The sequence below is a fragment of the Haemorhous mexicanus genome, chromosome 27, assembly GCF_027477595.1.
Source record: "Haemorhous mexicanus isolate bHaeMex1 chromosome 27, bHaeMex1.pri, whole genome shotgun sequence".
Lineage (NCBI taxonomy): Eukaryota > Metazoa > Chordata > Aves > Passeriformes > Fringillidae > Haemorhous > Haemorhous mexicanus.
Window position 1 is genome coordinate 440,555 of NC_082367.1, and position 11,010 is coordinate 451,564.

General features: G+C 52.8%; 1 protein-coding gene across 3 annotated transcripts in view; it reads left to right on the plus strand.

Annotated features, from left to right (window-relative positions):
- Positions 1-10,730, plus strand: part of PTPRU (protein tyrosine phosphatase receptor type U) — a 57,660-nt gene extending 46,930 nt beyond the window's left edge. For all 3 annotated transcript variants that reach the window (XM_059868941.1, XM_059868939.1, XM_059868940.1), the window contains exons 26-30: positions 285-425; positions 1,925-2,050; positions 4,399-4,556; positions 5,628-5,763; positions 7,965-10,730. In XM_059868941.1, coding sequence (XP_059724924.1) covers positions 285-425; positions 1,925-2,050; positions 4,399-4,556; positions 5,628-5,763; positions 7,965-8,027 — 624 coding nt within the window. In that variant the 3' untranslated portion in view covers positions 8,028-10,730. The remainder of the gene's footprint in view (positions 1-284; positions 426-1,924; positions 2,051-4,398; positions 4,557-5,627; positions 5,764-7,964) is intronic.
- Positions 10,731-11,010: the final 280 nt, after the last annotated feature.

Sequence of the window (11,010 nt, forward strand, 5' to 3'; positions counted from 1 at the left end):
GCTCAAGAGTGGCATCTTTTCCTTAGTTATTTATGCAAAGTACTCTTTCCTGTGTGAGCAAAATGTGTGTGTTTTCATCCTGACCAAGGGCAGGGATCACTTGGATCTCGCCATCACCAGGGCATGGAGGAACTGAGGCTGTGCCAGGGAGACCAGCTCTGCTCAGGCATGGAGAAGAGGGTTTTGGTCCCACTCATCTGATGCACTGATTCTTTGGGGTGTGACAACAGGAGCTCCAGTGTCACCACTGTGTCCTTACTGGTGCTTGTCTTTCCTCTCCACAGAGCTACACCAAGAGCGCTGCCTTCATTGTCACCCTGCACCCGCTGCAGAACACCACCACCGACTTCTGGCGGCTGGTGTACGACTATGGCTGCACCTCCATCGTCATGCTCAACCAGCTCAACCAGTCCAACTCTGCCTGGGTGAGTGCTGCTGCCCTGGGACTGCACCGTGGGTGTCTTTGTCCTGCTCCGTCCCCGTGAGTGGCTTTGTCCTCCTCTGTCCCCATTGCTGCAGCCCCTTGCCTTGCTCACTCAGCAATTTCTCCTCTGCAAGAGGACATGGGACTGTATGCAGCACTCAGGAGTTGTCCCCTCTAAGCACAGGGTTGGCCAGTTGGAGCCAAAGAGGTGTTGAGCAGCAGCCCAGCCTGGGTGCGTGGTGTTGGTGTTGCACTAACATTGCGTTGGCATAGTGCTGGCATTGGTGTAGTGTTGGCTTTGAGTTGATACTGACGTTGCATTGGCGTTGACGTTGCATTGGCATTGAGTTGGTGTTGGTGTTCCATTGTGTTGACATTGCTCCAACAGGTCCATGATCCCTGAGTTGGTGGCAGCTCTGCAGGTGGGGTCTCACCTGAGCAGGGCAGAGGGACAGAATCCTTACCCTTCCTGCTGCTATTTTTCCTCATTACTCAGCCCTGCCTCTCTCTCGCTGTCTGTTCTTCAGGGGTGTCTGGGTTACAATATTTAGCTGGATCATAAATGTTTACTGGTATAAGACCAACAGGTAATAAATCAGCCTTTCCAGCAGGTAGCTTTGAAAGGTGACTTTGAGGGTACAGCCCTCACTTGAACTACACCTTGCCAAGGGAAGTTTTAATATCCAAATTATAGTTCTGAGTCTGGAAGGCTCAGAGATCTCAGAGATTTATAGCCCCTATTAATAACCAATTATTCCTGAGACACGTTTGCCGTGCCGTTGGGCCCAGGCTGTGACTGACCTGCATTGCTAAATGCCCTGTGAAAGTGTGGTGACAAACATCATATATTTTGTGTCGGTGCTGGTTCCCCAGCTATCACACTGTGAAAACAATCTCACCCATGCTCCAGGGACTGAGCCATCCATCAGTGCCATGATGGACACAGGGAGGGGGAGTTGCTCCCCAGTGATGCAGGCTGGGATTGATTTGGCTTGGTGGGATGTCCTGGCCATGGGATGAGAAGCACTGACATCCTACGTTGCTGTCACTGCTGGTGGCAGAGTGGCTCCTAAAGCCAGCAGGGCTTGAGAGCCGTCTGGGAGCAGCCCAGCCCTGCTCTGTTGTTGTACAGGATCAGGTCTGTGCTGGAATTGGGGCACAGCCCATCCTGCATCCTCCTGGAACAGCAGTTTCCATTCCAGGCAGTGTCAGCTGTTGTGTTGTGCAGTGTGAGGAGGCTGTGTGGGTGCTGGGGGTGGGTCTGATCTTTCATCTCTGATCCCTCAACAAGTGAGATCCTCCAGCCGTTGATGTTCTGAGTGAGAAATGGCATTGTGGTCCAGCATCCAACCCTGGGGCCATCATCCACCCTGGGGCCACCCTGTGCCAGCAGCCCCCAGGATCCAGCCCCAGCCGCTCCCTTCTCGGGCGTCTCCTGATGCCCTTCCCTGTGTCCCAGCCCGCATTTCCAGGCACGATGAGCTGTGCTTTTCTCCACAGCCCTGCCTGCAGTACTGGCCCGAGCCGGGGCTGCAGCACTACGGCCCCATGGAGGTGGAATACATCTCGGGAGTGGCGGATGAGGACATCGTGTCCCGGCTCTTCCGAGTCCAGAATATCACACGGGTGAGCTGCTTTCTATGAATTACAGAATCCCAGGATGCTTTGGGTTGGAAGGGAACTTCAAAACCATGTTGTTTCTACCATGGACAGGGACACCTTCCACTATCCCAGGTTGCTCCAAGCCCCATCCAGTCTGGCCTTGGACACTTCCAGGGATCCAGAGGCAGCCACAGCTTCTCTGGGCAACCTGTGCCAGGGCTTGACAACTCTTTTGGTGGAGAAATTTTCCCCTAATACCCCATCTAAACTTCCCATGATGCAGCTTGGGGCTGTTTTCTCTTATTTAATCACTTGTTACCGTGGAGAAGAGACTGATCCCACCCAGCTTCAACATTTCAGGGAGTTGTTGACAGCAGTAGGATCTTTCCTGAGTGCTGCGGTCTCCAGCCTAACTCAGCTGCTGCAGAGGAGACAGCCCCAGCTCTCCTCCTGCCAGAGAGGAACTTGTAAGATTGCTATTGCTCCATCCAACCTTTCTGGAGTTCACAGCTCCTTGAAAGGTGTTAGAAAACTGCTGGAAGACCTTTCTCCTCCTGCCTGAAGCTGCATCTCTGCCCTGCCACACACATAGCACAGGATGGACACTCCCCACGTGTGCGCAGCAGCTCCCCTGGCATCAGCAGAGCCCTTTCCCTGCAGAATGAGAAGATCCACACAGATTTTTACCCTTTGTCAGTGTTGCATGGCTGGTTAAGCTTGCCTTGAAAGGAGAGAAGTGCAGAGCAGCAGGGAAAGGATGTGGTGATGCAGAGCTGTACACAGAAAGAAGCAGCTGATTTACCTACAAATGCCAGCGGGGAGGAGATGGCATCCCTGATGGCTTTAAACTCCTAATGGTTGCCAAGAGGCTGAGGCCAGTGCCCCAGTGAAGGTCAGTGGGCAGATGGGAATTAGGGAGCTTGGAAGGGAACGTGTGGCTTGGCTGACGGCCTGGCTGGGAAGGTGCTTCGGCAGGTTGGCCGGGGCCAGAGGAGATAAATCCCGATTATCTGAACTCTTAACACAAAGAGGGTTTTGGTTCACGCTCCCTGAGGGAGCATCTGGCATTTCCTGGGTGTCAGCACAAAATCCTACACCAAATATGCTCAGCTCTCAAGTGCTAGGATATACTATGGGCTAAATTAAAATGCAGTGTGATGGAAATCTCTGGATCGATGAGGAGATTCCTCCAGGGAGCAGATCTGGGAAATGCATGGAGCCACTTTGTGCCAAGCCTTGCTGGATTGGAGATGGGCATTGGGAGTGTCACAAGTGCTCCAGAGCTTTCACCTCATTTCAAAGCAGATCCCAAAACTTACCTTCCCAGGCTGTCAGAGGAGTTTTCTTCTGTTTTAACTCCTTTTATTTGTTTCTTCTTCCTCCTCTGCCTTCCTGGCTTCCAGCTGGAAGCAAAAACTGGAGCCTAGGGTGGTCAGGCCATCACAGGCACATCACCAGCTCACATCAGACCTCCCAAAAAGGTTCAGGAAAGCTCCCAAAAAGGTTCAGAAAAGCCCCTGTTTGAAATGTGCAGGTTAGAGTGGGCAGCAAATGCCCCCAGTTCTCAGTCCCCAGGAATAACAACTCCCCCAGAGGAACACCTGGTCCTGCTGGGTGGAGAAGGTCTGGTGCTCATCCCACTCAGCAGGCACCTGAAACTATGTGGATGGAGCCCTCCAGAGCTGAGTGTCCCCCATCTGTGCCTGACCCCTCATCTGGTCCTGACACCCCCTTTCTCCTCCACGTGCTCCCCACACATGAGCTGTGAGCCCCAGGCTGGGGCTGGGGGGGGTGACTGTGGTCTCACCGCATCCATCCTACTCAGGATGCTCCGAGTGATCCTGAGCAGGAGTCCCACATCTGCCCAGCTAAAGCCTGCTGAGCTCCATGGATGTAATCCTCCTCCTGGATCCAGCTAACCAGATTAGCTTTCCAAACTAACCAGATTACCAGGTATTAAGCTCCTGCCTCTGTGGCAGCCTCTCAGCAGCCTCCTGGTTTACAGCGAGCACAACAGAACCACATCCCATGGATCCAGGGCATGCAAAGAGGAAGGTGTGATGGAGAAGCCTTGGGGAGGCTCAGGGGCCTGGGAGCAGGTTTTGGGAGATACAGAGAGCTCAAGATGCTGTGAGGTCGAATAAACCATGTCAGTGGAGTTCTCCTGGGTGGGATGGGCTGGTGGAATGAGTGTGAGCTGGAGGCTAGGGCTGAACCATCTGTGTTAAAGCAGCAGGAAAGGGTTTTCCTCTACTGTCCATGTGTGGCAAACCCCTCTTTCCCTCCATCAAACATCTCCTGCCCTCTGTCAGATCTCCAGTGGAGGCAAATGAGGGCAGCCCATGAGCTGCTGATGAGTTTTACTTTTCCAGTTGCAGGAGGGGCACCTGATGGTCCGGCATTTCCAGTACCTGCGCTGGTCAGCCTATCGAGACACCCCGGACTCCAAGAAGTCCTTCCTGCACCTCCTGGCCCAGGTGGAGAGGTGGCAGAAGGAAAGTGGTGATGGCAGGACTGTGGTGCACTGCTTGTGAGTGTCAGCTGGGGAGGAGCAGGCTCTGCCCAGGGAGAGATGCCTCCAGATTCCATGTCCACAGCACTGCCTGGAGATCCTCACTGGGGTGACTTTGTCCCCAGATGGAGCAACCTCTACCACAATATGTATTTTGGGTCACCTCCTCCATGAGATGGATGCTCAGCAGGGGTGACACCAACCTGTCCTTTGTGCTGGTCCCCCACCCTTGGCAGAGGACCCAGCCCTGTCCCCACATCCCGTGTGCGTAACAGGCTCTGTAGGGACATGGCAGGAGCTGTGGCACTCCCACCACTTGCTGCTCATTGTGGGGGGACAGAGAAGCACAGAGTGATTTGGCTGGGAACGGACCTTAAAGCTCATCTTGTTCCAGTGGGAGGGACGCCTCAGGTCCACCCCTGTCCTCCCAGTGGGATTGGCTCATGAACACCGTGTGTGTTCCCCTCAGATGGGACCCAGCACATTCACAGATGGGGAGAGACAGCAGGCGAATCTTTAATCAAAAACTAATTACAGCCTTGTCCATTTTCGTTAGCTGAAGGATAATTTGAAAACATGCTTTATAAAGCTCTGGCATCATGTTCTCTCTTCCTCTCCCATGTTCCTATTGCTGTCAGGCTTCAGGTGTGGTGGTGTGGGAACAGGGGTTCAGCCCAGGATTTGGGGAGGTTCCCAGTGCCCTGTGTGGATTGTGGGGCAGTTCTTCCAGGCAGCAGCACCACCATGTCACCAGCCCAGGGTCACCCTGCACAGGGCTGGAGGGACACAGCAGCTTCCCCAAGGTCACAAGGAGTTGATCCATGGCAGGGCTGGGGCTTGAGCTCAAATGTCCAAGATCCAGCCTTGGTAATCCAAAAGGGTGTTTTCATGCTCTCGTGAGGATTGGAGGGCATGATCATTGTCCTGCCACCCCATGGGGCAGGTTCAGGCCCCCTGGTATAGGTACTAGCCCCTGCTCTTTGACGTCCCCTCGATGCAGGATCAGATAGAGAAAGGGAGACTTGGAGGCAGCAGGAAGGTGCTCTGATGCCACCTTCTCACCCATGACATGTATATTTGTCCCACCAGGAATGGAGGTGGCCGGAGTGGCACCTTCTGTGCCTCCACCATGATCCTGGAGATGATCAAGTGTCACAACATGGCAGATGTTTTCTTTGCTGCCAAGACCCTCCGCAACTACAAACCAAATATGGTGGAGACCTTGGTAAGCACCAGACCCACCCTATCCACCCTGGCTTCCAGTCTTGTCACAAAGTAGAGGTGCTGGGGATGCTCACCTCCCAAAAGTCTGCCTTTTCCACCCCAAATCCTGATCAGCATCATGGGCATCCTCATGCCAGCACTGTGCTGGAGTGGGCTGTGAGGCAGCTCCTCAAAGCAGCCTTGGGCTCGCCTTCATCCTGCTGTGCCAGCACAGCCTTGGAGTCAGTGCTGGGGTTGTTGGAAATCCTCCCCAGGAGCTGTAAGGCAGAGTCACATTAACCCACAGGATGCAACTGTGGTTCTTTGGAAGGTTTGTGGTGTTGGGAGCAGCGCTGGTGTGGAGTGAGATAAATTCCTGTCAGAAATATGAAAGAGAATGAGCAGCACTTGGAGTTAAATGAATGGGTGCACAAGCTGCTGGGAGCAGCAATGGAGTGATATGTCCTGAGAAGGAGGCTGGAGCTGGCAGCAGGTCAGGGCAAAAAGCCCCTGCCCTAATTCTGGCCCCCGATGATGGAGGAGGGGAGGGAGCGGGCACTTGTCCGTCCCTGTGGTGGAGGGATCCAGGTGCCTCATGATTTAAAAGCAAGTCAGCTGGAAATGTTTACCCTGTTTAGATTATAAAATCCCTAAGTTGCAAAATGAAATGGTTTTGAAGAGGGGATGTGATTTGCATTAGGAATTAAAAGAGGAAAAGGAGATGGAGGGGAGAGGGGAGCAGGGGAAGGGATGCAGATAATGGAAAGATGATGTGACAAGCATGAAGCCACCAGACCCATTGGGCTAAATTGCAAGGGTATTAAAAAAAGGTAACATTTCCCATCAGGACACAAGCCTCCTCCTGCCTCAAATGAACCTGAACTGACTATTCTGGGAATCTCAATCTCCCAGAGTCACCAGGAGGCTGGATCCATGCCTGGTGTAAGGAGCTCAGCCCAGCAGAGAGCACTTCCTGCTGCCTGTGCCCCTTCCCCCTCTGTTTGCCCCAGGGGTTATTTTTATATGATGATAAATGGAAACAATCCCTTTGCTTAATCCAAAAAGCATTATGTGCTTTTAATCTGGGCTGCTGCAGCCTCCTTGCTTTGAAGTCCTTCTCCCCCTCTGCCCACTCCCACCTGGTATCCAATGGCTGCCCACCCGTGTGGGATAACAGGATTTTCATGTCCATGCTCAGGCTCCAATCCCCATCCTGTGGCCAGGATCTGGGGAGATGAGCTTTGCCCTCTCCCTCCCTGCTGTCACACCCAGAGCGCTCCCACCTGATGTCCCACTGCCAGCAGCACGAAAATCCTGATTTGTTTGGGGCTTGGCTCTCCTTGGATGGGCACTGCCACGGCTGGAGCTCTCCTGAGAATTTTGTGCTGTCAGTTGTACCAGGGTGGGAGAGCACAGGAACAGGTCATGAAAAGGAGGACGGGGATGGATGAGCCTGCCCTCACAAGCCCCAATTCAGGGAGTTTGGTTACAAAACCAGAAGTCAGCCACTTTGGGCTTTCCCTTTGTGCAGCTGATGGGGAGTGAAGGGTGGGAGGATGCTGACACAATGCCTGGATGTCTCATGAAAAGATGGGAGAGGGAGCCTGGTCCTGCTGGGAAAGAGAATTTATTATAAAGGAATGTCCTGGCAGCCACTGCAAGACATCTCTATCCATTCCAACCATGGGTATTTGCCTGGCTGCTCTCTCCTTTTCCAGCATCTGCTGAACTCAGAAACAAAAACTCCTTGATTTCCTGCCTAAGGTTTTATTGTGGGCACCTCTGACCCCAGACTCCATTGTTCCCATGTCTCTTCCACCATTTGATTGACAGATGTCAGTCACTGAGGTGATTAAGTTGCTGAGTCCCTTAGTCCCCAGTGCTGCTTGTACCTGGGATGGTGAAAAAAGGTATTTTCACAAAAAGGGGATGTTGCAGTCCTGGTTCCTCCCTCGGGGCAGGTAACAGTGCCGTGTGTCCCCCAAAATGCTAGATTTCAGTGCATGTGGCGCTGTTGGATCTGGGGCACCATGCCCCTGCCCCAGCAGTGGGTGTCGTTTGCCAAGAGTGGAGTTTTTCCTGGCTGTGGCTTCAGCAGAACTGTCAGGGGGCCCCAAGAGGCTGACAGGTGTTTCCTTAGGGCTGTTGACACGTGTTTTTCCTCACAACTTTGGGAAACAGTTCCCTCTGGATCGTAACACCCTCTCTTCTCTCTCTGAACAGGAGCAGTACCATTTCTGCTATGACATAGCACTGGAATACCTGGAGTCCCTGGAGACCAGATAGCACCGGGCCACGAGAGGGGCAGCAAGGGCTTGTGCAGGGCCGTGCCAACAGCGCTTCCCAGCTGGGCGCTGTGTCCCTGCTCGGGGTGGGCAGGGAAACAGCAAAGGACCCACCAGGAAACTTGAGATCCAGAAAACAAAAGGACGGGGAGATGTGTTGGCCACTCTCCATCTTCATCCTCCGCTCTCCATCTTTCCTCCCTGCCCTGGGCATGTCTGTGTGGGTGGATCCCACAACTCAGCCGGTTCCTTGGAATCACAGCCTGGGGTTGGTGTGTGTGGGATGCAGTGCTGCTGGAGGGGAGGCCACAAGGAGCTGAGGCTGTTTCCCATCAGGGAAGGATGGACACTGGGAGATGTTGCTCTTTTGTGTGTAGAATTAAAGCTCCCAGAGGCTGTGGGGGGTTTTCCCTCGGTGGGCTCACTCTGAGCCAGAGCAAAGGCCCTCCAGGAGCTCTTGAGTTTCTGCCCGCTGGCACCATGAGTTTGATCCTGTTTTAGTTCTGTGAGTTCCAACCCTTTGTGTATCCAGCCCTGGACAGACAGGGATGAGGGAGCGGGGGCACTGGCCATGCTATGTCCCTCTGCAGGGACTGACCTGAACCCTCCTGGTGCTTTTGCAAAGTGTTGGAGGGGATGGTTCCCCAGTGTCTCCACACCTTCCTCTCCATCTGTAGCAGCGAATTCATCCTGATGTCCCACAGGCACTGGCCCATGGGTCTGGTTTTAACCCTTCCTTTGTGCATCACTGCATTTGAAGCAAAGTCCTCAAAATTCAGGTCCATCCCAAATACTTCCTGGATGCCACCTCTGGGCAGTTGCCCATTGATGCTCTTGGCTTTTGCTGGGCCTGATGGGGCAGGAGGGTCGAATCTGGGGCAGTGTTGGCTTGGGCTGAGCTGTGCCAAAGCCATGGCCGTGCGTTGGGGCTCTGCGGGGAAAGGTCCCCACGCTCCTGTGTCACTGAGGCTGGTGGCTGAAGGTACCTGAGGTGTTTCAGCTCCATCCTGCTGCAGGTGGGTGTGAAATGGCACTTTTCCCATCTGATGTTGTGGTAATTTCAGGGATTCTGCTCTCGGCCTGGTTGTAATGGGCCTTGGGAAGGGGCATCCAGAGGGATCCAGGTCTGGGAATTCAGGGGAGGTTCTGTCCTGAGGGCCAGACAGAATCCTTCACCATCACTTTTGGGAGGGATGGAGCAGAGCAGATGAGAAACTGTTCTCCAGATGCTGGAGGTTTCATGTGGGCAGCCCTGTCCTTCATCCATCTGACCCCTTCACCTCCCATCTGTGTTCCCCCTCATCCTCCAGCCATGCCTTCCCAGGGCAGGGCCAGTTTCCCTGCCCTGCCTGCCTGGGGCTGCCAAGCCATTGCCCAAGGAATTCTCCCCAGGGAATCATGAAGGCTGCACAGCTGAAGTGGCCAGAGGAGCAAACCCAGGAGCTGTTTCCATCCACCTTCCAAGGGTGAAAGAGAGCAGGAAGAGCCATCCCTGCCCTCTCTACCCTTGGACAATGTGCAACTGCTGTGGTGATGGGGATTTCAGCACCATCCCAGACCCTTGGTTCTGCCCCCTCCTCTCTGAGGAATTCACAGTCTGACAATAACTTATTCCAAGGGCTATATGACTTCCTTCCTTCCTTCTTTCCTTCCCTGCTGTCTCATCTGCAGTGTGTCCATTCTGTCTTGTCACCAAAAGGTTTTTTTTACTCCCAAATGGTCCGGTAACACCAGTACCTGGCTACACCAGTACTCACACTGGGATAAATGTGTGTCCTTTTCCCAGTCCCATAGACCTGCCTGTGATGTCCTAGGGAAAGTGCTGCATGCTGGGTGCAGAAATTGTTTGGTTTAATATGAAAATGGCTGAGCTGAGCCTCCAAAATCCCTGGGAATGGGATGGGATGCTCTGGGGCAGACCAGCCTTGGGAGCTGGAGGAATGGCTGCTGCCTGGGCCACCCACATCCTGCCTGTGGCCCAGAGGGAGGGAGCATCCCATAGGGCTCTGCAGGTAAAGTATTGCCAGAAAGCAGAAAAGGAGGAGAGTTGAAACCCCACTTAGTCCTACAGAGACAACAGAGACCGGAGGAGTTGTATATATGTTTTAAAACGAAGAGTTTTTTCCTTTTTATTTTATTTTGATACCTCCTTGCTGGGTGTCTCTGGGTTTTTAGGGCATCTCTGGTGAAGGGCAGATTTTGAAATCCAAGTGCTATAAACCCCAGCCCATCTCCAGCTCCTACTGACACGCTTCTCTGACACAAGGCAAGGACATCTTGTACATAGAAATATATATATAGAAATCTATATATAAAAATATAAATACTGTTCTTAAGATGGATAATGTTTATTGGTATTACAGATTGGAGTGGTGCTTTTTTTTAAAAATAAAAACAAAACAAAAAAAAAGGAAAAATTAAAACCCAAGAAAAACACCAAATTGGAACAATTTTGTCTATATGCAGTCAAAGTGATCCTAAAAGCTGGCAGCATCCCAGAGCTGGTGCCAAAGGGACTTGGGACCATGAGGCAGCTCCACCATGGATGAGGATGGAGCAGTGGGAGGGAGGGACGTGTCTGATGTGGATTGTGCCACACACATCCAGCTGTTGTTAATGGTTTTTTTATTATTTTGTTATTATATTTTTTTGGCTTTCTTTCCTTTTAAGAAAATCAGTTGCATAAATAAATGTTCCAAATTTGTGGTGGCCTCTGGAGTTCTTTCCTGGCTCTGAGCTGGGAACTGTGATGTGGGGAGCCCTGAGGTGCAGAAAAAGCCTCTCTCTCTCAGCCCTGTCTTTTAAAGAATATTTTTGGGAATAGATTTGCAGGGCCAGGTTCCTGCAAAGCCCCCATGGCACAGAGGAGATGGGGGTGCTTTGTGCTTCCAGAGCTTTGCTGTTGGTGCCCTCCTGGAGATCTTGGGCTGGGCAGGGGTTACCAGGCACCCTGGCTGCTCACAGCTCCTCCTGGAGCTTCCCCC